Genomic DNA, 24,578 nt, shown 5'->3' on the forward strand with positions numbered 1-24,578 from the left:
TGAAAGCATTTGTGACCACATTAATTGAGCACTTAATCCAAATATCTTAGTACCAGGATTTAATCTTGCCACTAATTCTAATTACCAAATTACTTTTATGCTGCCTTATAGTTTGATGCTAATTTCATCTGAGATGTTGTTTAGATTCCTGAGGGCTCTGCAATAATTCACTATGTTTTATCGGCTTATTACAGTTAAGTGCTGTGGTGCTTTTATAGGTCTATATGTAATCTTACAGTACATTTATCTGTCTTTCCTGCTTTGCTGCTGCCACTTTATACAGGTTATTGTAGTAGTCACTCTTACACTGAACATTTTTTACTCTGTACAGACATTGCTATTGCATTGTTGCTTTATTGCATCAACAATTCCTGTGCTCTAACAGCAACATTATTTCTCCTTTTTCGTAAACAGCCAGTGCGACCGTCTCTGAAAAAAAGTGTAAGTGGTCAAGCAACTGGTTCTGTGTCTGAGAGCGTCAGTGGAGCCGGAGATGGAGGCTTTTCAGCCAGAGACAGAAGGTCGAAGTTTGGTAGACAAACATCACTGTCACAAAGCATCCGAAGGTAAGCTGGAGAGCAGTAAGGCATAGTTGTGTCTGACAGTTTTTAAATGAATACCTACACGTACACTACTGGTCAAAAGTTTGGACACACCTTCTCATTTAATGGTTTTTCTTTATTTTCATGACTATTTGCATTGTAGATTCTCATTGAATACATCAAAACTATGAATGAAGACATATATAATTATGTAGTAAACAACAAGTGTGAAATAAGTCAGAACATGTTTTATATTTTTAGACTCTTCAAAATAGTCACCTTTTGCTTTGATAACTGCTTTGTACACTCTTGGCATTCTCTCCATGAACTTCATGTTTGACTTGTTTCACACTTATTGGTTTACTACATAATTCCATATATGTTCATCCATAGTTTTGATGCCTTAATGAGAATCTACAATGTAAATAGTCTAGAAAATAAAATTAAAAAACATTAAATGAGAATCTGTGTTCAAACTTTTGACTGGTAGTGTATATAGTCAGCAAAATCATAAACTCATGGAAAGACAATCAAGTGTTTTTCACCAAAAGGTATTGTGCAATATATATCCAAGAGCTGTTCCCTACACGTCATTCACCTTAAATACAGTGACTAAAAATTTCCTCTTCAGGATCTCTGTAATGAGCAGCACAGTGGTTCGGTGGTTAGCACTGTCTTCTTGCAGCTAGAAGATCCCCAGCTCGCGTCCCGAGCCTCTAATCAATCGACAGCTAATGTTTTTTTTGTCAATATTTACCAGCATTGTGTCCCAAGAGTCTCATGATTGAGTGCAGTGAAAAAAAAACGTAAGAACATGTAAAGCAGTTTAGTAATGCAGAGTGCTTAAGACTGTGAAATATGAAGTGTTTGCTGTATATTGCAGAATTTCATCAGTTACGTGTTACAACACTTACAAGCCTCATTGTAGCACAATCAAAGTTACTCAAGCTGTGGCAGTGTTGGTCAAACAGCATTTTGTAATTGTGTTGTCGAAGTAGAGCAAGTTTTTCTGACAGTTTTATTAGTCTTTAGCAGTTTTGCTTTGTTGTTGTTTTTGTAGTTTTTTTTAAATGTAGCTTTCAACAAAGGAAAGAAAATGATGCTATTCAGTGAACATTTTCATTTAAATGCCATGTTTTACTGATATGTTGGCCAATTTGACTTCTCGTAACTCTTGTGATGCTCAGTGTGTTGCAGTCTTTGACAGCACAAACAAAAGATCTTACTTGAAGAGCACAGGGCACAGTCCTTGCATGTATGTTCTCTCGCCACGTTCCTTTGAAGGTCCCATATTGTGCTCCTTTTTCAGCAAATTATTCAGTCTTCGATGTCTCCTCAGTGAATCGTAAATTCTTTTTTTTTCACCGCAAATACTGCTAAGATATTTCATTTTACCATGACTGTATAACCCCTGATTTTAGAGCTGTTCCCCTTTAGAAAGAACACAGAGTTTGGGAGGCTAACTAGTTCTAGTGGATACTAAAAGAATGGCAGAAGTAAACCTCTTCATACAGCTTTTATATTAAACCGTCAAGTTTTTAAGAGCCATACAACACATACAGCAACCTTTGAAATCATTTCTGAATCATGCGTGACTGTGGCTGCCAATTTTCTCCTGTACCACTAGGAATACAGCCCAGTGGTTTGGGGTAGGCGAAGACTGCGAGACCAAGCAGCAGGTATGGCACAGGAAGAGCCTACGCCACTGTAGCCAGCGCTATGGCAAACTGAAGGCCCAGTACAGAGAGCCTGAGACGGCCACCAGCATCGACCAGAACCTGGACTCACCAGCCACACATAGGATGCCCAAGGTATCCTACCATTATAGACACATGATTACAGAGTACCTTGAGCTACACACCCCACACAGGCCAATAAGTTTAATACAGAATGAAGTTTTATTCAGTCTGTGCTGTTTAGATACATCGTCATATACTGATCCTGTTGGAGGAAAAGAAAAAATGATTACACAGAAAGCAAAAATAAACAGGGTGACACATAACAAATGTGTCTACTGTTTGTGTAGCTACTGAGAATTCACATTTCTGCTTCACCAACTCCAAAAAGTTAAACCTCTTTTTCAAGAGGAGCATACAGAATAAATGAGATGGAGATTTTTTTGGAGAGTTAAGGGAAAATGTGGCTGGCTTTGATAAAGTGTGTCTGTATGGAGACATTTTATTAAAGTCCTGCATGGTGACAGACGTGGACCATCTGCGCACCAGATGAATCATCTCTCTGTCTTCAGTGCTTGGCAGGTGGCTCTTCTCCTCTACTTATCATCTAGTATTGTATTTATCTTTTGTTCTCTATCCTGTGCTTACCTCCTTCCACTTGTTTCATTCTGAAATCTGCTTCTGCTTTGGGATTCTAATTTGGGGCATCAATGACAAAAATTTCCAAATTTCCACGGGGTCAGCACTGTGTTTTCAGCATAGTATCCATACATACATGCACAAAAACACTGATAACTCAGCACATCTTAAAGTTATCTGAGTGACTGTTCCTGAGAGTTATGATCTTCTTGAAAGTCAGCTTTCAGAGTACAGTGTATGCGAATGGTGTGATTACAACAGATGTTTACATGGTTGTGTCCAAGCTCATGGCAATGTCATGGTGTAACACTAATATTTTTGTCAGGCTGACACCAATCTGTGTTTCCCGTAGATTGTGGACCCCCTGGCACGGGGTCGAGCTTTCCGTTGTCCTGATGAGATGGACGGTCGCTCCCCCAGGACACCTCACACCACTCAAGGAGTTCCTGTCACACCAGGAGTCACCTCACTCAGCTCCTTCACCAGCCAGCGCTCCGGGTACAGCCGCTTCCCTAGAAGAAAGAGAGAATCTGTCGCCCGCATGAGCATCAGGGCTGCGTCCAACCTGCTGAGGGTGAGCAGATTACCAGAAAGCCTGTGTGTATGTCGGAGGTGTATTCCAGATAGAAATAGATGGGTGTTTATTTTTTCTCCACAGCAATCACAACTTTCATTACTATTTAGAATTGTGTTTACTCTGCAGTAAAATCCAAAACAGATTTCTCTGGGATCTTTTTGAATTATGGCATAGCAAGAGAGTCAAATTTAGAAAACATTACCACACTGTTTTTGTAGTAAAACTCGTACAGTCTCACATCTACCACCATAGACATCTGTCATATCCTTTTTTTAAATTAATGCAAAAATAGTACAAACATGAGCGCTAAATACTTAAATATAATTTTAAGTATATTTAAACCCATACCTTTTTATCTTGTAAACTTTTAAAAAATTCTGTAAATCAAAAGATACTTTCTATAGTGTAATAGCAAAAGTTCTGTTGACTTTATACACAAACATGTATTAGATACCTTTCAGTATTTTACTATTATTACCATAGTTGTAAGTCATGCAGAAATGCTTAACAAACTTTGTGCATGTGCAAAATCATTTGTTCTGTGTTGTGTGTGTTGTCCAGGGCCGTAGTGGCTTGGCAGGCTCACAGACTGGTCGCAGTTTCCCCAGAAGGAGCTTTGCCAGACCCAGCTGGATGGACGAAGATACTGTGGATTCTGCAGACGCATCTGAGTCTCTGTTCTTCAGCAAGGTCAGCAGCCACTCTCTGTAACAACCTGTCACTGCTTTGGCAGCAATTGCACTCTTTACTTTTACTTTCTTTGGCAAACACTGAAACCTTTTTTAACTTTCTGTTCCTTTCTAAGTATGCCAGCAGCCACAGTCTTCCTCACTTTATTCCATTTTCGTTGTTTGTCATGCTCTTTTATCAGCCTTCTTTTTTCAGAAATCGCTAGCTTCTTCTTTTTTTCATCCAAGATTCTCTTCAGGTGTCCTGTTTGTCCTCTACCTCTAGTTCTTCTACAATAGAAACAAAAATCTGCTGTCTGAGCACAAATGATGCCTGAATACATATTAATCACTGCTCTTAGTTTTTTCTTTCTTCTTTGCACTTACTTTGGGACCTCCCTTACCTCTGTTGCGTAGGTTGATGCCCATGATGAGTTATACTCTATGGCTGATGATGTATTTGAATCACCTCCCATATCGGCCTCTTTTGCTCCGTGCGATCAGCCTGACATGAAGTTCTCCAACCTGTAAGTGAATAAATACACAAAGACTCTTTAGAAGGTCCCTGAACTGAAATCTCTTGATTGTTCCTACTGTTTGTAGTGCTCATGTTGGAAATCTAATAAACCATATTTTACTGCACATGATGAATGTCCTACCACTATTACTGATCAAAACTGAGCACAATTGTGGTAAACTTCAAAAATCACTTGCTTAAAGATCTGACTGCAGCTGAAACCATGTCAATCGGGTATGGCTACTTTAAGCCAATAAAAAACAGATGTTTTATCAAAAGCAGAATTAGCAAGTTGTACTAAACTCCACATCTCTGCCCTGTCCACCAGAATTGCCTCACGCTCTTCTTTTCCATTTTTATGCCTCTCTCTGGCTTCTTGTCTTCTTCCAGTAAGGACATGATGATTCGGACCCCCAGGACACCAAATGTGGTACCCGAAAAGACTCATCCTCGTCGTGGTGGTCGCATTGCCTCCCAAGTTAAGCACTTTGCATTTGACAAACAAAAGCGTCAGTATGGTATGGGCGTTGTGGGGAAGTGGCTCAACCGACACTATCGACGCAGCCTCAGCAGCAACGTCCAGAAACAGCTGGACGACTTCAGCAGCCACAGGTTGGAAATGAGTACCACTTGATTACATAGACTTACTAAAGGATTATTTTAATACTTGATCAAATTAACTTGTAGATGTTGGAGAGAAAACCTAACCAGTGAAATCTGTTGCATGTTTGTTAATGTTTAATTTTTAGGGTCATTATATCAGTAAGAAGTGGCAGAAAATCTGCAGAGAGATCAGGGGGTTTTAAATAACAGGCATAGTAATCTTTAGTTCAATAAATCAGCATTTCAGGCAGATTTGTTTCCCAAAAACAGTCTTCTCTGTAATGTGGTATTTGATGCCTAGACTAACAATATGTATTGCCTTGTCATGATTTGTGCCTGTTTTATTTCATATACAGTAAAATTCTCTGATCTGTGTTTGTGTTTTTAGACCCTACTTTACCTACTGGATTACATTTGTCCACGTAGTTATCACATTGCTGGCCTGCTGCACATATGGTTTTGCCCCTGTGGGGTTTGCACAACATTCTACATCTGAACTGGTGAGTGAAGCTCTAAGCTAAGCCTTTTCTCACAAGAAAATCAGGGATAATATAGCTGTTCATTAAAATTGAAGGATATGCTGTGAAACATATTTTTAAAAGAATAACTAAAAAGGGATTGACATGGTTCAATAACATTACTCAGGTAGGCACCAAAGTGTGCTAAGAAAATATCCCCCACAGCATTATACCACCAGCAGCCTGAACCAATACAAGGCAGGATGGATCCATGCTTTCATGTTTCTGACACTGCCATCTGAATGTCGCAGCTGAAACTGAGACTCACCAGACCAGGCAACATTTTTCCAATCTTCTGTTGTCCAATTTTGGTGACCCTGTGTGAATTGTAGCCTCAGTTTCCTGTTCTTAGCTGACAGGAGTGACGCCTGGTGTGGTCTTCTGCTGCTGTAGCCCATCTTATTCAAGGTTGGACGTGTTGTGTGTTCAGAGATGATATTCTACGTTCTTTGGTTGTAACGAGTGGTTATTTGAGTTATCACCTCCAACCAGTCTGCCCGTTCTTCTCTGACCTCTCACATCAACAGGGCATTTTTGTCCCCACAGCTGCTGCTCACTGCTAGTTTTCACTTTTTTGACCGCTCTCTGTAAACCCAAGAAATGGCTGTGCATGAAAATCCCAGTAGATCAGCAGATTCCAAAATACTCAGACCAGCCCATCTGGCACCAAAGATCATGCCACGTTCAAAGTCACTTAAATCACTTTTCTTCCCAATTCTGATGCTCGAAATGAACTTCAGTAAGTTTTCTTGACCATGTCTACTTGCCTAAATGCACTGAGTTACGACCATGTGATCGGCTGATTAGCTATTTGTATTAACAAGAAATGGAACAGGTGTACCTGATATGGATGGATGGATGGATGGATGGATGGATGGATGGATGAGGATATTTAATGTCATTGAACTGCCTTTGCATCTGCAGTGTGTAATTCTAATTGTTTAATATGAAATTAAGCATTGAAAGTAGAAATCTGTTATTTTAGTACACTTTATTCTGCTCAGTCAATACATGGCTGAAAGCATTATGTTAAAGTCATCATAGTAACTATATTTTTTTATACAAGTAAACATAGTGCATCAAACAAAACTATGTATTTAAGAGACAAAACAAAACTTGTTTCTAATTTATCTTTCATCCATGAATTTACTCTCAAAGTCTTCAAATGTTTTGGTGCTTTTCTCGTGTTCCTCAATCTGCAGTAGCACTGATGGACTGTGTGTCCCTGTCACTTTGTCGCCCTCTGCAGGTGCTGAAGAACAAGGGCATTTATGAGAGTGTCAAGTATACACAACAGGAGAACTTCTGGATTGGTCCCCGCTCTGTGAGTCTCAGTTTAGCTGCTGTGTTAAACTGAATGTTTTTTGTCTCCACTTTGAATGATGTGCATGTAAGGCTTTGTCTTCATGTGGGGAAGCTAAGGCAGCTGTTCCTTAAAATAATCATGATGAACAGAGTCAGGCTGTAAAATACAGACATAGGTAAATAAAAAATACCTTGGTCTTCAGTTTTGTAGTCGGTTATATTATTGGGTGAGGTTAACCATTTATTTTCTCATGGTGCAATATCACGTCCTGTTAGTTTGTAGCTTTCTAACTTCATATCTTACTTCATTTCCTGTCACATACTGTTGTTCTTACCAAACAATAACCTATCTCTTCCCCCACACCGTTCTTTAAGTGACGATATGCTATTTTCAGTCATGTACCTAAAAATGTCAAGCGGATCATTTTACTTCCTCACAGTGAACACTTATGGTTCATTTGCCATTATTACGTGTCTGTGTTGTGAGTTTCACTGATAGGTTTCTGTATTTTCTAAAAAATAAATAAGCATGACTGACTGGTTGAACATGTTTTTTTTTTACAACGTGTTAGAAGACTTGATCTACATCAGGAACAAATGCATGTAAATATTAGAGCTAAAGTTTTATTCACTTTTTCCTGAAGATCACTTTAGACGCATGTGTGGGTCACCACATTAGTTAATCTTTACAATCAATTCCTTCAATTTTCAGGATGATCTGATCCACTTGGGGGCCAAGTTCTCCCCTTGCATCCGTCAGGACACACAGATCGTCAGTCTGATCTTGAAGGCCAAAGACCTTGAACGAGAATCTGGCTGCTGTGTTCAGAATGACAACTCTGGATGTGTGCAGACCCACAGCTGGGACTGCTCTGTACGTCATTTGTCCTTTGTGCATTAGCTTGTCAGTGTATACTTGAAATACGTGCTTTGACAAAGAACTCATACAAAATATATTTCAACTGAAATGAAATTTCAGCTGGATATGAGGAAAAATTAATTTAGAGAAGTTAATATACTCATATGTGTAGCTACAGCATACAAACTGTGTGCACTCTTAAACATAGCCTTGAATGTGAGTTTATATCTTTAAGCACATAATCACCTGGAAAGTTGGGCTAAATATTTCTATCAAAAGCTTCTTAACTGTGCTGTAAAGCTTTTCCTCATAGACAAACAGACTTAAATCACCTTAGCATGTAGTGTCTGATAGATGGAACTTTGTTTTTTCGTTATGTCCTCCTTGACAAATTCACATTGGCAATAGTAAATACTGTGAGAAAACCTCAATTTCTAAATCAGTTTTTTTGATACAAACATATTTTTAATTTCAAGTTTATCTACTTGTAACCTAAGAAGGTTTGTGAAACAGATGTTGTGTAAAGGATGCTGTACTCTACATAAACACAATTTATTCTGGTCCATTTGTTGTATTATTCGTTTGTTATTTTGTGAAATTGGAAAGATATTTGCATAATGAATACTATAACAACTTTATGCAGGAAACGCTGGCCACCTTTATTAAATGGAACAATGAAAATGTGGACATCAGCAGGTCGTCTGGTTCTGTCTGTCACCAGGATCCCAGGTGAGAAGGCACATGTGATCACTTTGCATAATTAAATGAGAATCAAAAAGTAAGCATAATCAAGGCACTCATCATTAAAACTTGAAAAGCAATATTTTGTGGAAAAACTGACTTGCCATGTTGGTGTGTCTTGCTGTGTTTCACGCTGTGACCAGAGTGTGTGAAGAGCCTGCCTCTGCCGAGCCTCATACGTGGCCAGATGACATCACCCAGTGGCCGGTGAGGGGAAACCGCTACTATTCAGGAAATAAATTTTGCAGACTGTCATCCTGTACTTTTCCTTAGCTAGTCTGTGTTTGAGCTTTCCAAAAGGAAAAGTGATTAAGGAACATATTAACATCAAAGATTTTTCTTGTCTTTCATTGCATGTCCCTTAACAGGTCTGTACATATCCACAAAAGTGGAACCACACAGGCTACAGGCACATGGACTGTAACATCAAGGGACGGCCTTGCTGCATAGGAACAAAGGGCAGGTGGGAAACATGAGTACATATCACCTTGGTCCATGTCTAAGTTGTTAATCATGTGCTTGGTGAACTGTCAAATGATTGCCAGGTCATTTGGAACAAAATTGAATTGCATTTTGCTTGTTGCTTCCGTAGATGTGAGATCACAACCAGAGAGTATTGCTCTTTCATGCATGGGTACTTTCATGAGGAAGCCACACTCTGCTCACAGGTAGTGTGTGTTTGTGTGTGCATGCATTATGTGTGTGTGTGTCTGTTTGTGTGTCAGTATACTTTTGACCATGCTGTTCTTATGCAGGTACACTGTCTGGATGATGTGTGCGGTTTGTTGCCCTTCCTCAACCCTGACGTTCCTGATCAATTCTACCGTCTCTGGCTCTCTCTCTTCCTCCATGCTGGGTATGCACCTCATTGAAATCCTAAGACAAATATTTATGTTTTGTTAATGTTTTTGCACAGATTTAAATGGGGCTCTTGGTTATTTTTTTTGCTTTTTAAAACATTTTGCCATCAACTACAAGTAAGCTATTTGAGTTGGTTATATATGGAGAAGCTGCAGTGGTACCACTTTGTAAGTGCTAAGTATCATTCAGAGAATGTTTGATATGCTGTGTGAATTCTTAAGCCTTTTACACAGTCAACGAGCTGTTTCATTCATTGCCAGTGGCTGTGAATGATTACTTGGTGAAGTTTCATTATGTTAGCATCCTTGAGGATTCAGACCTAACAAAATATTTCTAAATGAGGCCCCAGTGCTCGTGATAAGTTTGCTCACGAGTCTGGTTAATACTTAAAGCTAATACTGGGTACAATGGAATTCCCTCAAGTTTACTCCTTTCACACAAGCAAGCAAACAGGCTAAAGGAGCTCGACAATAAAATGCAAATCTTGTCTGAAAATGCATATTTGGTATAATGCAGTGGTGTAAATGCCACTGCACTGACGTGTCACCCTCAGACTAATGTATATGTGTGTGTTTGTAGGCTTTTGCACTGTGTGGTGTCAGTAGTGTTCCAGATGACCATACTGAGAGACCTGGAGAAGCTGGCAGGTTGGGCACGCATCTCTATCATATACATTCTCAGTGGCATCACTGGTAACCTCGCTTCAGCCCTGTTCCTGCCCTACAGAGCTGAGGTGAGTTCTTCACATGAAAACATCCATGCATGGACATACAAACCAATAAGGTGCACAGAGAGAGAGTTTGCACATTATTTTGGCATGCTAGGATACTTGTGTGTTTATCAGGCGTACAGGCTGTAGCAGAATGAATACATCGTTGGTGACATGATATCAACAGGAGAGCTGCTATGCTCACTTTGAGCTTTTCTATCCATGTTGTGTTTTTCTTTGCTTTTTTTAAATTTACTTTTTTTTAAAAATGTGTATCTTTACAAATGCAATCAAAAGATGTTCCACTGACTTACTTAGATTTGCTCCAATAGTAAATACATTAAATTCTCTGTTGCATGATTTCCCAAACTGATGGGTTCACATAGTAAGACTTGTTACACAGTAAGAATATTATCATAAGTATAATATTGTTTGATAGATATAATAATCAAAGGGAGCAAAACTTCCCATGTGTTAAACATGTTCACGCACATACCAAACCAGCTACAAACAGAATGTGCACAATGCATACGCCTCTTGTAGTTTAACGTAGACGCATTAACAAACATACAAATGCTTTCTGCAATCTACTGTTTTCATGCACATATATGTGAAGTAAATAAATCTGTAACTTTCCAGGTGCACAAACTTATTGAGAACATAAACAGGTTATTTCCCCTGCCCCCGCCCCAAAAGAGGCAGAAAAACATTTTCCCCCAAGATTACTTTATGCTAATCACCACAGTGATTGGATTGCAGTGACCCAGGCCAAGCTGATTAATTTTAATTGCTTAAGAACTTACACTTGATGCACACACATTAATTTTTTTTCAGTTATGTTGCCATTTTTTCTGTATTAGATAGGAGCAGTAGAGACAGACAGGTTATGAGGAAAAAGGAAACCTATCAGGTGAATGACATGCAGTAAAGATCCAACCAACACAATCCATGTCAAACTATCAAATACTCACAGCGTAGTCGTGCTGGTCAAATATCAGGGATGTTAACCTGTGTGCCTGCTCCCCAAAATCTTTTAATGCCCTTTGAATGAATTAAATGAATATTCAGGCTGCTGGACTTTATTCTCTGTTCCGTTCTCTTGTTAAAAGCCACTGCTGAATTTACACCTCTTAGTGGTTTAATCTGTTCTAAATGTTTCCTGTTGGCTGAAACATGTTTCATTAGTTTTTAATGAGGTTCCGAAATGTTGCTACATTTTCATCATAAATATAGTTTGTTTGGCTGCCGTTCCCACTCATGGGTTTATATCAGCTTAGTTTAGCTCACTTTCTGGAGCAGACTTTCTCCTTCAGGGGATTATTAGAGCAGACATGACTACCTCAGTCTAGAAAGGTTTAAAGGGGCACCGGACACACTCATGGGGTTAACTGCAAGTGCCTGGAGAAACCGAGCTCAAGTCAATAACACACAAGACCACTTTACTGTGGCTGAATCATCCCTCTGAAGAGAGCTGTGTCATCCAACCTATGCATGAACCACAGTGTTCATATACTTTTGATCTGAAGGTACAGTATCAGATGTAACACGTCACAACATTTGAGTGACAAGTAATCTATATTTATACGACAACATGTAATAGAAAGACGCCACCAGAACATCCACTGTGATTAGTAAGCATGCATGTTTTTTATGTCTGTTGAGATAAAGAAAGGAGAATAAAAGATTACATACTTTAGAGAGAAGGAGGTTCTGTGGTGTTACTGTAACCTTTCAAAGTATAGTGTATGCTGTCACACCCATCTGTGTATCTGATGTACAGGACAGAGCTTCATATGTTTTATTTGGACATTATTACCACATTCAAGGCACTTTGTTGTGTCCTGTTGGATGTGCTGATGTTAAGTTGAAGCAATCTTCTTGGCACACAAGATTAGGTCTGAGAGAGAAAGTGGTTGCTGAGTCAGCTGCAACCACCACTGTCTTAGGTCATGTCTGGGCATGATTTTAAAATGCTCTGACCAGTCAACCCTGTGAAACTCACATTTGACAACTTCTGACATTTTGTGCCAATAAATGTTCATTCACACCACAAACCTAAAACACCATCATGTGGCAGTACACATTTCGTACTTCATCTGAATTACACTTTAGTTTAATTTTAGCCAAAAACAACAAATTACTGAGCATTTGAAAAGCACAGTCCGGATTACCTACTTTTACCAGCAAGTCTGTGTTTTTTGTGTGTGTCTCTGTAGCCCAATTTCCCCTTTAAGAGATTAACCTAATGCCATTGTGTGGGTTCACAAAGGACACTGCTACGGTGCTTAGTAAATTGGATTACATTTTTTTTTTGTTAAAAACAAAGACAATTGTTGCATAGACCAGACGTGTCTGGTGATGTTTCTGATCCACGTCTGTTTGTGAACTGGTTTTCCTGACACATGCATGACAGACTTCACCCTTTATTTAAAGGACAATTGCTGTGGAAGGCTTTGAACTTTGACAGTGACACATGCTTCAGACTTCACTTTGGCACAGATGATTTACATACTCACACATGAGAGATAATTCATATGAAGTGTGTTTTCTTTTTCGACATCGCATCTATGTGTGGATGTCATCGAGACATCTGTTATCTTATTAAGCTGGCCCCCAATGACAAACCTTGATGTGAGAGCCAGAAATCCCACCATCCACCTCTCCCTCTCACAGACCAGCTCACAGGTCTTCACACACCAGGAATAACCAGAGGAAGCACATGCAAGGCACAACTGAGGGCAGTCAATCCACTTAAAGAGGCGATTTAGGTGGATTATTCTTTAACTGTTGAGTCAAGGAGCCCCCATGGCTCAAACAAATATGAGTCAAACAACAGCTGTGACTGAAGTAAAGCAAATTACTCTACCTATAATTCACATTTTGCATCTACTGGCTGACAGGCTTTCCAGCCTTATCACATTTTTAAATAATGTTTTCATGAAATCATTGCATGGTTAGTTTGTAGTATGTCATTGTAGATACTCCATCATCTCTGTTTCTTCACAATATGTAAAATAATGCAATGTAGCTTTAACTATGACCAGTGAAGGAGGGAGTTCTGTCTTCCTCCAGTTACATTTACGTTGATGAAGGTCGGAGACTTTGTTACACTTGACATTTTGATGCTAGAATATATTAATTAAATCCAGACCCCTGCGGGCACCTAAAAAAGTGAAGCTTTAAAATAATACAGTGGAAAAGTAATATTGATACAGTAGTTCTGACTTCTTATGTTGACAATCTCACACCTGCCAGGGTTCTAATTTGACATTTGATAATAAGATTTTGACGACTGTTCTGTGGGAATAGTTACCTGGAAGTGTAAGTGGAGATTATACATGTGTCACTTGCCAAGAAGAATTAGACTGAGCAGGACAGTCAGTCTGTCTGGGAATGCACTGGTTGGAACATGTGACAAGTTATGCTATTCTCAAGCTGTACTATACACTGCTTGACTCCGTGATGTTCAGGAAGAGTAGATACTATGTACAAATGTATATTTCAGTAAATGTAGTAATGCTGTTATAGAAATAATCATAGTAGCTGAAATAGTTTTTATTTGTTCTGTCTTTTACAATATTAGTAAGTTATATATAATTCATATATTTCCTTTAAGAGGACAGATGGTGCCCCTTTAAGTACTATACTATTGCTACTAGACAGGCTGCTTGTTTCCTCTATATAGATGTGAACTGTAAAGTCCATTTGATCCTATAACAAATGATATAGATGGACTGAGTATATATGAAATTCTACATTCTTCACTTAGAAATCTGATTGAGAGAGTCCTCGCAAATGACCAAATATGGAGCAGAGGACTGAATCTACTCAGGAAAACATCCTAATTTAGCTCAAGTGAGAGTGTAATTGCCTGAGTTGCAACATTTTCTGAAAATAAAAAATAACAGGAATGAAGTGGCACTTAAACATGACAGAGTTCCATTGTTCGACTGGATTTTAAAAGTTTTAGTGAAGCGGAGTCCAATGAGCAAATTTATTCTGAATGAGTCCCTTTCCTTGACTCACACACACACACACAAATGGGAATTTTATCAAAACCCTATTCAGGGAAAATATGACTTGTGATTAAGGCAGAGCGAGAGAGAGATGGATACATAGATAGATACTTTATTAATCCGAAGGGAGTTTGCAGACATGTACTGAGGTGAACAGATGTATTTCAAGTCACTGCTTCAACCAAACGTCACTCCCAATATTATCCATCGCAGCCAATAGCGAGTGATTGTCACCCGTGTGAGGAGCGTGTCGTCCTGCGTGTCTGAGGCGTGTGGGTGGAGTGCCATGCTCTTTTTCTGTTTGTGGTTGTTTAATGTCTTCGCAGATTAGCCATCTGCCTCTGACCAGGCCAAACCTCCAAACTCAGCCTTGACGTCACTCTAATCTGTTAACCTTTATCGCCCGACACAGGGCTCATACTATAGTTCTTTTCCAGAACTAGTTCTGTAACTATGACAGACTGTGTACAGTTCTACCTGCAGTAATCATGACCTTTGTCAAGTTTCACAATCCCCACAGAGCCACTGAGAGTCACTCAAACTTCTCCAAAGCTGTTTTTGCGTATTGATTGGGATTACTGTGTGATTTATGACCAAAGACAAAACTTGATGAGTTGTTATTCATTAATAGTAACTACAGTTTCCCAGATCAGGATTAATTCTGTTAGCAGTAGTCACTATGAGCCAATGTAAATAATTGTTACTTTAAATACTATCCTGAGAACTTGCTGCCAAGTTTTAGTAATCAGGTTAAATCTCTGCTGCTCTGGTCCAATACAACGTGTGCATCTGTCTGTGTTAATTACACCTCAGTCTAGTCGGCTCACCTGATAACTGGACTGAATTTGTCAGTTTTGTTTGCCTTCATTAGTCATCATTATTCGCTTATTAAATCGCTGGTGTGTACAGCAATTCAGATGTCCAAAACAGGCTCCCAATTAGTTTACATTCCTCCAGGACACAAATCATGTCATTCTTTCATCTAAAATATCATTTATCCAGATACCACTGACACAATTCCCTGTGAAACAGTGTCCGATTGAAATCAGGAGACAAATAAATTCTAACATCCCTTGCTGATATATGTATTAAATATAAAAAAAAGTTATGTTTTATGGTATTGAGAAATTAAGGAATAAAATCTTGACTGACACATTTGACTTAAAATCTATTCCACATGCATGTGTGACCCTCTATTATCTACCAAATAAGTGGAGTGGATAGTTGCCCAAAAGCCCCATGCAAGCAGTAAACAGGATGTGTGCGTTTTATTTCCAGCACACGTCAAAGATAACTGTGTGTCATGCATGTGCTGAGTCATACATGTAGGTCTTCTGTAGACACAATGGGAGGGTGTTAGAAATGGAGCTGGATTTATACTGTAAAAGAGCTCATCGTCTTCTGGTCTGGAGTAAAACCAGCCTTCGTTAAGCCTCTGAGTCCCAAAACCGGCTAGCCTGTTTCAAAGGCATGTTAGCATTTGAAAAATTGCAAAAATAATACCATTTGAAAGAACTGAAAGAAACATCAGGTTTTCAACATTTAAAAGTGCGCCAAAAATATAGTTTGCACTAAGCACATTCTGTTAAAAAATAAAGAAATTCCATGCACCTTGGCACATGTAGAACCTTTAGTGAATTAGATGAAACAGTTGTTTACAGAGAGGGGAGAAATATCTAAACAAATTCCAAATCTAATTAGTAAAATATCTGTTATTTGTAGACCCACCATTTTTCTTGTATTGGTAAAACCTGTAAACATTTGCAATATCTTCTGTATGTTGACTCCATTTTTTTTTTCATTTTTTGTAAAATTAATAATCAGACACGTGTAACTGTCTTTCTTCGTTGTTTTGTTATTTTTGTTTTTGTTTGTGACATTTTAAAGTGTCATACTGCACAGCAGGGATTCTTTAGTTCCCTCTTCTTTTAGTCATGGTTGTGCTGTTTCCATAGCGATGCAGGACTTTATATTAATAAAAAAATCAGCCCACAGTCAATAATATGTGATTGGTATTAAAAATGCCCAGTAACTGCTTGGAGTTCAGAATGTTAAGATGTTTTTTTAGGTATTTCATCTTCTGTAACTTGTGCTTTTCTTGCATTCTCTCCCTCCAGGTGGGTCCAGCAGGGTCTCAGTTTGGCCTCCTTGCTTGCCTCTTTGTTGAGCTGTTCCAAGGTTGGCAGATGCTGGAGAAGCCGTGGAAGGCCTTTCTCAAACTGGTGTGCATCGTCCTCTTCCTCTTCCTGTGTGGCCTTCTGCCGTGGATCGATAACATCGCCCACATCTTTGGCTTCCTCAGCGGCTTGCTGCTGTCCTTTGCCTTCCTGCCCTACGTCACCTTCGGGACATTTGACAAGTATCGGAAACGTATCCTCATTGTCGTCTCGTTGTTGGTCTACATCGGCTTGTTCTCTTCCCTCATCGTTTGGTTTTATATTTACCCAATTAACTGGCACTGGCTGGAGCATCTCACCTGTCTACCCTTCACAAGCAGGTTTTGTGAAAAGTATGACATAGACCACGACATTGACCATGTGGTGCTCTAGTCTTTAAGATACTAAAAACAACTAAGAGGAGCTTCTGTGCTGCTGGTCCACTACTGATCATTGTAGTGGCCTTTAAAGAATTTGGCAATCATATTTTTGTTGTTTTCTTCCGTGTGAATTGGAAGAGGATCAGCCTCTTCTCATCAGCCTGCTGACTTGCTTACTTCCGGAAAGCTTATTCAACCTTTTCAATCCTCAGCCAAGTCTGGTACGACTTGGTGGTTTGTCCTCAGAATCAGAGGACAGGAAAGACACTCAGGAGATTAAAACTGAAACAAGCAGGATGGACACCAATGAAAACGTCTGTAGAGCGAGAGACTGATGGGTCTCTTCATTTTACAAAGTCATTTCAATCTAAAGACAATGGGAATGTCTCAGTGAGTTTCCCTTTAAGTCCATGGACAACAAACCGCTGCAGTGAAAAGGCAGACTGGTGCATAAATGGTTCATCAGGTACCTTGTAGCCCAGTAAACTGAGATAAATCCGATGCTTCCGACCCGTACTTCTTGTTTTCAGCCACACTGGATTTAACACTACAAAAGCTATGTTCTGCTGCTTCTCAAAATAGTGAGAAGGGTTTTTCCGAACCAATTTTAAAATTTTTGCTCGTTATACATTTTCACACTTGGCATGTCAATCAATGTTGTTTGGATCCTGAAATGTTATGCTTAAAGGTAACAATATTTTCCAAGTATTCATTGTACAGCTGAAATAGAAAAAATCTAGTATCAGTGGTCAACTAAGGCAAGTCTTCTATCTAAAACCACTAGTTGCCTTAAACGGACTATGCCATTTTACAAAGATGCCTCACTGTAGTTTTGCATTTGGTTGTGATTAACTTTTTGACTCCAGATCAACATATTTGTGACCCTACCCTAACTAAACAACTCCACATGCTGCTTTTTATTCTCCTATATGCATGTTGTTTTCTACAGTCACCTTTCTATATATCCCTGCTACATATGAATTTTAAAATAATCTCTGCTTTTAATGTCTACATTTGATCATATTTTTCTGGTCACAGTTGTGCCTAAAGCATTTTCTAGATTTTCTCTGAAATACATCACACACAGTAATATTTATTCTAGGAGCAATGATTTAATCTGGCTTTTTGTTAGATCAAAGCAGGTTTTATACTATATTTTTTGACTGTGGAAACTATACTCACGTGATCCTGTCGAAGTTTTCTCCAGGCCCTTAACTTGTGAAATGCACTGTAAGAGGCCCTGGTTTCACTATTTACACTCGCTGATGCTAAACAATACAAGACAGATGGTTTGAAAGTAAATCAGGATGGATGGAAGCCTTGTCCTCTACATGCTCTTGCAGCTGAATGCTTGGGCTGTGGTCCATGAGCCACAGTAGATGTTCCAGTTTGAATGTGATGAGTCCTGACACCTAAAATGAAACAATTCTCACATCCTTGGCTTTAAATGTCGCCCTGCATTGTTTGTCGTAATTCAGGATTCTGGTATGTGTTGACCCCAGCTGTTAGGAAAGCCCTGGTAATGACTCCTGTGTAGAGGATTATGTGAGTTTAGTTACTAAGTGAGTTATGAGATTATGTGAGCTTGTCGACAGGTGACTCACTGATCATCTGGTGTTTTTCAGGACACAAGTTGTTAAAAAGCAATTCAGATGTTTGAAGATGTAGATGTATTATTCCGTTTTAGCGACTGCTGCAGCCATGTGACTCGGCCCTCTCAGGCAAAGTGTGAACAATAGCGTTGATTTTTTTTTATTTTTAAAGAAAACCTCTTTTCTGTGCCTTTGGACATGAGAGCATGTGAATGTTTGAGCTGAACCACAACAACCAAATCCACCATCATGAATATGCAGCAGCAGCTGTGTTTGCATGGGGACCAAATATTTTCATCCTTTTTTTCTATTTAATAGGATAAAAGGCAAAAGTTTAAAATTATTTTTCAAGTCATAGTCAAGGTATTGTTCTTTATTGCTTTGGTTTTGTATGTGAAAATATGTGTCAATTAAAGCGGTCAAAATAAATGCACTCTAATGAAGTTTACAGGTCTGCAGGAAATTAAATTTCATGTTAGGCCCATGTTGTCTGCTGTGTTAAAAGCATTATTTGTTCCCAAGGTCAAGAACGAGCTTTAAATAACATGTGGTCCTTTGTCCTCACAAAAAAGTTTTTTTTAAAGATCCACTAGAATGGGCCTAGTGGTGAGATGTGTTTTCTCAGCAACTACTCAAATGAAAATTCCTAATGGGACAGTTAGGCAATATAAAAACAAGTGAGAAAATAGACCTTTTATTAGTTTAAGAGCAAAACAGCATCATAAGAAAACAAATTAGTCTTGATTCAAGACTGTGGGAGGCAAAGGTGGTGACTGTCTACCAGGAAAAGGTGACAGGAGACTAAAGAAGACATCTTTGAAAAAGATAGACTCAGAATATGTAGATAATACTGATGTGTACAGGGGGTTTTATAGAACAGATTTCCTGAACATGTTTACATTAATGCCACAGACTTTTTGAACAGTCACTGACAGGACGTCTCAAATCTTAATATTAAACAATGCACAAGCAAGTTAATATTGAATCCTTTTCTGGCATTTGATAGCTGATATCCCTCCTTTGTATATCTTATTTTGTATCACTTGTTTACTTTGGCATATCGATGTACAGTTACTGCATTTATACAAAGCAAAACATGGACAGTCATGTTCTAAAACAACTGTAGAAGACCTACATAGAATTAATAGACTTTCATTTTACTAAGTATGTCCTCACAGGCTTCACTGAGAGCCTGAAACCATGTTAGACTAGTTAAAAGACAAATATATATATATATATATATATATATATATAAACAAACAAGGCAGCTGCATTCTATGATTAATAAATGTCCAGCATTTATCAAAATAGCTTTATATGGAAAAAAAGCTGAATTTGCTCTAATGATTACAGACACACTAAAATACAGCTCGACATCTTTTCTGTTTCCGACCACTTTTCCAAGCAGCTGTTTGCAGCTGGATGGCAGTTCTTTGTTTTCAGCTCTGTCCAGAATTCAGATTTCACACCTCACTGCCTGCTGAGCAAGTTCCACTCACAGTGATGATCTCAAACACTATCACTGCACCGGTCACAGCTAAACTGCTCATGTGTCCCCTTTTCTGTTTCCACTGGAGGTGGGGTCTCACCATCACAAACAGCCAGGAAAGATCCACTTTAAGTCCCTCGGCCTTCAACAACCACTGTTACGCCGCATGAAGGCGTGGCCCCTGATTGGGTAGAACATCTCGGTGAAGGTCAGGGGTCCCACTGTGATCTCGCTGGGGCCCTGAACCTTGAAGCCTGACTTCTGGTAGAAGGGAACCAGGAAATTCTCGCACATGAGCACAGCGCGGCGGACGTAGGGCAGGCAGCGCAGGTACTGCAGGTAGCGCCACATCAGGATGGAGCCTTTCCCCTGCTGGCGGAAGGTCCGATGGACGGCCAGGACGTGGATGTGGACGGTGGGGCCTTGGGGCTTGTGGAGAGTCAGAGCGTCCTGGGGAGCAGAGAGCAACAGGAGAGCTGTGAGAATAAGTAACTGTGTTGTTGAGACACCTGTCGAGCTTTTTTTTTTTGACATTTACAGCTGCAGCAAGAAGCCAAAAGGCCAAGTGCTTTAATACAAACACATCAATGCCAAAAATATTACATTTATTACAGTAAATCAAATTCATTTAAATCAAACATATTTATATATACTATAAATAAGGAATGTTTTTTTAATTTATTATTATTTTACAGATTTTCCCTGTTTTGATAAATTGTAGATAGTAGCTAGTAAACTCACAGGAAAAAAGTATTAAAAATTAAAAAAAAAAATCAAAACAACTGGCCAAAACTGGAAATAACATCCACATAAAGAATCTGTATTTTACAAAAACTAATTTATTTCTGTAGTGTTTGACTGTAAAATTACAGCCTGTAAGATTAAGTAATACATAAATTAAGACCAATATGAGCAACTAAAAACCCTTGAAAACATGTATGTCTGTCTTGATATCTTTCTTTTAAGTGTCAAAAGAAGAGGAACATCTGAGAGGTCTGAAAGAAAAAGTATTTTCTAAAGCTTTAGAGCTGTAACTGCAAAGGCAAGAATTGTATTGATTTGAAGGCTGCAATTAAAATCCTTTGTAAAATGTCATTCAGTCCATTTCTGAACTGTCATCAGTGGTGCATTAACATGTATGAAGCAGAGGCATAGAGTGGTTTATACAGGAGTATAGTTTGACTTTTTGTTTCTAAAAGTTAATCTGCAAATTTACTGATTGTTTGTAAAATAAATGAAAAGGTACAATGTCACACTCTGAACACCTCAAACCTGTAATTAAGCACATCTATAGTCTATCATAGCTGCAGTTTGTGAGGTGTTTCTGAGAAAGCATGCAGCAATTCAGTAGATTTCAGTGTCGGATATGACCACTAGTGGCTAATCTTTGCCTGTAAGTTGCCGTTTTAAATCCTCTCCGTAACACCAGTCATTTCACTATAATTTGGTAATATTTTGTATCATTTTAACCTCTCGCTGCTTCTTCTCAGTCAAGTGTTTGTTTTTGCCTCCAGATTGATATTTAGAGCATGAACTGAAAGTGTGTTATTATGAATAAAGTGTTTGTTTTTTCTCTCCTGATTAGGACACATAGAGCTGATGCACAGAGATCTTTCAGCTGCTTCAGAAAAGCTGTTAAACTCTAATTTGGCATATTGTGACCTCTTTCTATTCAGCACCTTGTTCTCTGTGACTCCTTAGTACATTTGTGTGTTTGTCTTGTAAGGGTGACACTGATGCCACCTTCTAGGCTATTTCTGTTTTGAGAGATAAAACTTCAGAAACTTTCATTTCAGATTTGCTGCAGCTTAAAATAATCACAGCAGTACGATTTAAAAAAACAAAACAAAACTGTATCCCAATTTCAAGAAATAATGCAGAGACAAATTCATGATTGAGCTGGATGGATCTCTGCCCCACTCTAAGCATGAATGTAGGGCCATAGTAATTTAGGTGGCTCTGCTTTACAATTTCTCATCACCAGTTCCGTTTTCGAGCACAATCTACCATAAATTAGCATTTAAATCTCCCCTCTTAATCTGTTTTGAACCTTGGTGTTACATTTTCCTCGCCGGTCAGCCGGAAACAAATTGGTGTACAGGTGTCCCGCGCTCTGTCGTACCATGGTAAGCCTCTCCTGGTCCCAGAGTGAGCCGATGATAAAAGCCACCAGCCGTCCCTCCTCGAACCAGCCAAGAGACAGCTCAGGACACAGGCTGAGGAAGTGACGCACCTCGTCCAGGTGGAGTGGACACTCGCCGGACACCGAGATGAAGGCTGTGTGAGGAGGAGGAGGAGGAGGAGGAAAGTCAGAGATCAGAGAATTAGACATCAAGGCGCCTGGATGCCAAACAAGTGCGCGCAATGTTCCAAATACTGAAAATGTGGTGGAAAGATATCGATCAGAGCAACCAAATATAGGGATGAGGTCACTGAAAACGAAAATGTGAATGTATTTTATATCAATAGATACTATTATTTTAGTTATCACCAGTATGTGGAAGCTGCTGCGACTGGATGAATTCACTTTCCTTAACATTTTCGCGTGCGTAATTGCGCCAGGAATGCCTATCTTAAAGAAAGTTGGACCGCCGTGGCGAGTGCTGTAACTCTATAAAGTTAAAATAAATCGCTCGTTTACCTTCTCGTTCAATCTCGAACACACTGATGGCGTCCTCCGGGCTGAGGGAGCGGAACTCGCTGGCCGGCAGCGTGTGGCGGCGACCCTGCGGCACCGGAGAGCGCATGTGGAGGGGCTTCATGAACGGCACTGCGCTCACCACCGACATGATCTGATGTTTCCCGTGAAAGTTTTGAAGGAAAATGAAAGAAGTTGCACTGAGAATGCACTCTCTGATTGCTTTAACACGAACTCCGGTAAAAGCTCGATCCGTGCGTAATATGGACTATACCAGTGCGCGTAAAGACTGAGCTGAGAGTGGCGCACCTTCAGTATTTATACCATTGCGGGAGGGGAGGGGGGTTGTTTATAATCCTGAAGTGAGCTGGGAGATCGAGCCTTCCATTCCCCGTGAGTACGCTGAAAAATAAACATATTTACACGGGGTCAGGGGGGGACATTGGTGGGTTGAGAATGATCCTCGTCATGCGTCCATCAGACCCGCAGCAGATTTGGATTTTACTGATCATGTGTTGGAGCTCCCATACCAACATATTACCAATCTGTTGTCAGTAATCATGCCAGGTTTAACAATCAGTAACGTGCTTTAGAGCAATGAGAGTCTAGCTGTCGAAGTGTTTTCTGATCGGTTAGCCACCACAGTGTCAGCATTAATTAATGTTGCCACTGAGCAGATTGAGTGTCCTCCGTGTTGCTTAACTGGGCCATCTTAAGGACTCCACTCCTTCGTGTGATTTCTCTGACGGAGACTTTCCATTGGCTGTCCATTGTCCCTATAAGTAGAGTTCACGATTTTTCCACGCTTTATTTTCCAGATCCGTAAGAGGATTGCACAACGTGTAGGAATTTGTTTGTCACCTCTTCAGGGTTAAATAATCCCTGATAACAACTTCAACTTGTTGACCTTTGGGAAGAAAAAATACTTTATTTCTCACTAGATGTAGCAAAAGTTTTATTGACAGACAGGATGGCAGCAGAACTGAATGCTTTACTGGGTCTATCTTGTGTGGTTCGTATTAAGGGATGCATAATGTTAATTAAATAATAATAAAAGTAAAAAGTTTGGCTGCCAAGGTGCCATAAATCCGGAATGTTGTAATATTCAAAAACTGTTTAAATAATAAAAATAGTGCCAGGTAAATTAATGATGTTTTTAGATGAGGTACAGTAAAACGATGCGATTAAATGACTATATATAAAAAAATACACATTTTTGACGTGCACATTATAAATACAGTTTTGGCCTTTAAAAAAATTTACGTGTAAAATGATACTGTCTTGATTTGACTAGATGGTGAAAACCTGTAAAAACTTTTTTTCCTGATTCAAATAAAAATAACCAAACATTGTAAGAGTACAAAATGCTTTTCGTATTTTGCAAAAATTTAAATATTTTGATATGGATATTATTTATATTTTTGCCTTTTTGGGGGGGCTCAGGTTGTTTATTTTGCAAATGTTTTTATGTTGGAGAACTTTGGAGTAGATTCTAATGAACCAAACTACAAGGTTTATGTTTCACTAATGTCACCACTTACTGATATCAAACATGAGGCATAGAACAATAACCAGCTGTAATCTACTCATTAGAAACCAGTCATCATTTTAGTATTTTATTCTACACTGACATTGCCAACAGAAGGTGTTTTAAGATTAAATGATGTTAAATATTCTTTTTGTTTGAATATAATCATGTGTTTTCTTTCTATTTGTCTTTTGTGTGTATGGACATAGCAACAACTGAATGTTCAAGAATTTAAGACAGAGAAAAAAAACTATGTAGCATACAGCTCCATAAGCTCTGTTTTCAATAAAGTGGATTTTTCTTCGAGCTACAACAACTAATCGATTATTTTTAATTTATTAAATAAATCATAAGATATTTTCATGATCAATTAATTGATCTGAGTTTTTTTTAAGAAAAAAAGGTCAAAATTGTCTGATTCTAATTTACTAAAACTGAATATTTTCTGATATCTTTCTTTCTCTGTGACAATAAACTGAATATCTTTCGGTTATGGGCAAAAAAATACATTCGAGGAAGTAATTTCTTGCTGTAAACGTTAAACAAAACGACTATATATTATAT

General features: G+C 38.9%; 2 protein-coding genes across 2 annotated transcripts in view; one reads left to right on the plus strand and one right to left on the minus strand.

Annotated features, from left to right (window-relative positions):
- The window catches only part of LOC110964356 (inactive rhomboid protein 2), a 35,741-nt gene extending 16,939 nt beyond the window's left edge, over positions 1-18,802 (plus strand). The window contains exons 3-18 of the mRNA XM_022213056.2: positions 415-566; positions 2,170-2,353; positions 3,210-3,431; positions 3,996-4,124; positions 4,520-4,629; positions 5,010-5,231; positions 5,611-5,722; positions 6,990-7,064; positions 7,758-7,919; positions 8,548-8,633; positions 8,789-8,852; positions 9,014-9,108; positions 9,238-9,313; positions 9,401-9,501; positions 10,086-10,239; positions 16,349-18,802. Coding sequence (XP_022068748.1) covers positions 415-566; positions 2,170-2,353; positions 3,210-3,431; positions 3,996-4,124; positions 4,520-4,629; positions 5,010-5,231; positions 5,611-5,722; positions 6,990-7,064; positions 7,758-7,919; positions 8,548-8,633; positions 8,789-8,852; positions 9,014-9,108; positions 9,238-9,313; positions 9,401-9,501; positions 10,086-10,239; positions 16,349-16,780 — 2,376 coding nt within the window. The 3' untranslated portion in view covers positions 16,781-18,802. The remainder of the gene's footprint in view (positions 1-414; positions 567-2,169; positions 2,354-3,209; positions 3,432-3,995; positions 4,125-4,519; positions 4,630-5,009; positions 5,232-5,610; positions 5,723-6,989; positions 7,065-7,757; positions 7,920-8,547; positions 8,634-8,788; positions 8,853-9,013; positions 9,109-9,237; positions 9,314-9,400; positions 9,502-10,085; positions 10,240-16,348) is intronic.
- Positions 18,803-19,606: 804 nt separating this feature from the next.
- Positions 19,607-24,509, minus strand: aanat1 (arylalkylamine N-acetyltransferase 1). The gene is made up of 3 exons (XM_022213062.2): positions 22,490-24,509; positions 21,971-22,125; positions 19,607-20,298 (listed from the first exon to the last, which is right to left on the minus strand). Exons 1-3 carry the CDS (start codon positions 22,635-22,637, stop codon positions 19,993-19,995), a joined length of 609 nt encoding a protein of 202 aa, XP_022068754.1. The 5' UTR covers positions 22,638-24,509; the 3' UTR covers positions 19,607-19,992.
- Between the last annotated feature and the right edge of the window lie 69 nt (positions 24,510-24,578).

Source organism: Acanthochromis polyacanthus, chromosome 3, assembly GCF_021347895.1.
Source record: "Acanthochromis polyacanthus isolate Apoly-LR-REF ecotype Palm Island chromosome 3, KAUST_Apoly_ChrSc, whole genome shotgun sequence".
NCBI classification, from domain to species: Eukaryota; Metazoa; Chordata; class Actinopteri; family Pomacentridae; genus Acanthochromis; species Acanthochromis polyacanthus.

Coding starts and splice junctions, on each gene's coding strand:
- aanat1 (XM_022213062.2), bottom strand. CDS start 22,637: ATGTCGGTGGTGAGCGCAGTGCCGTTCATGAAGCCCCTCCACATGCGC. Junction 22,126..22,489: donor GTTCGAGATTGAACGAGAAG/GTAAACGAGCGA, acceptor CTCCTCACACAG/CCTTCATCTCGGTGTCCGGC. Junction 20,299..21,970: donor ACCAGGAGAGGCTTACCATG/GTACGACAGAGC, acceptor TCTGCTCCCCAG/GACGCTCTGACTCTCCACAA.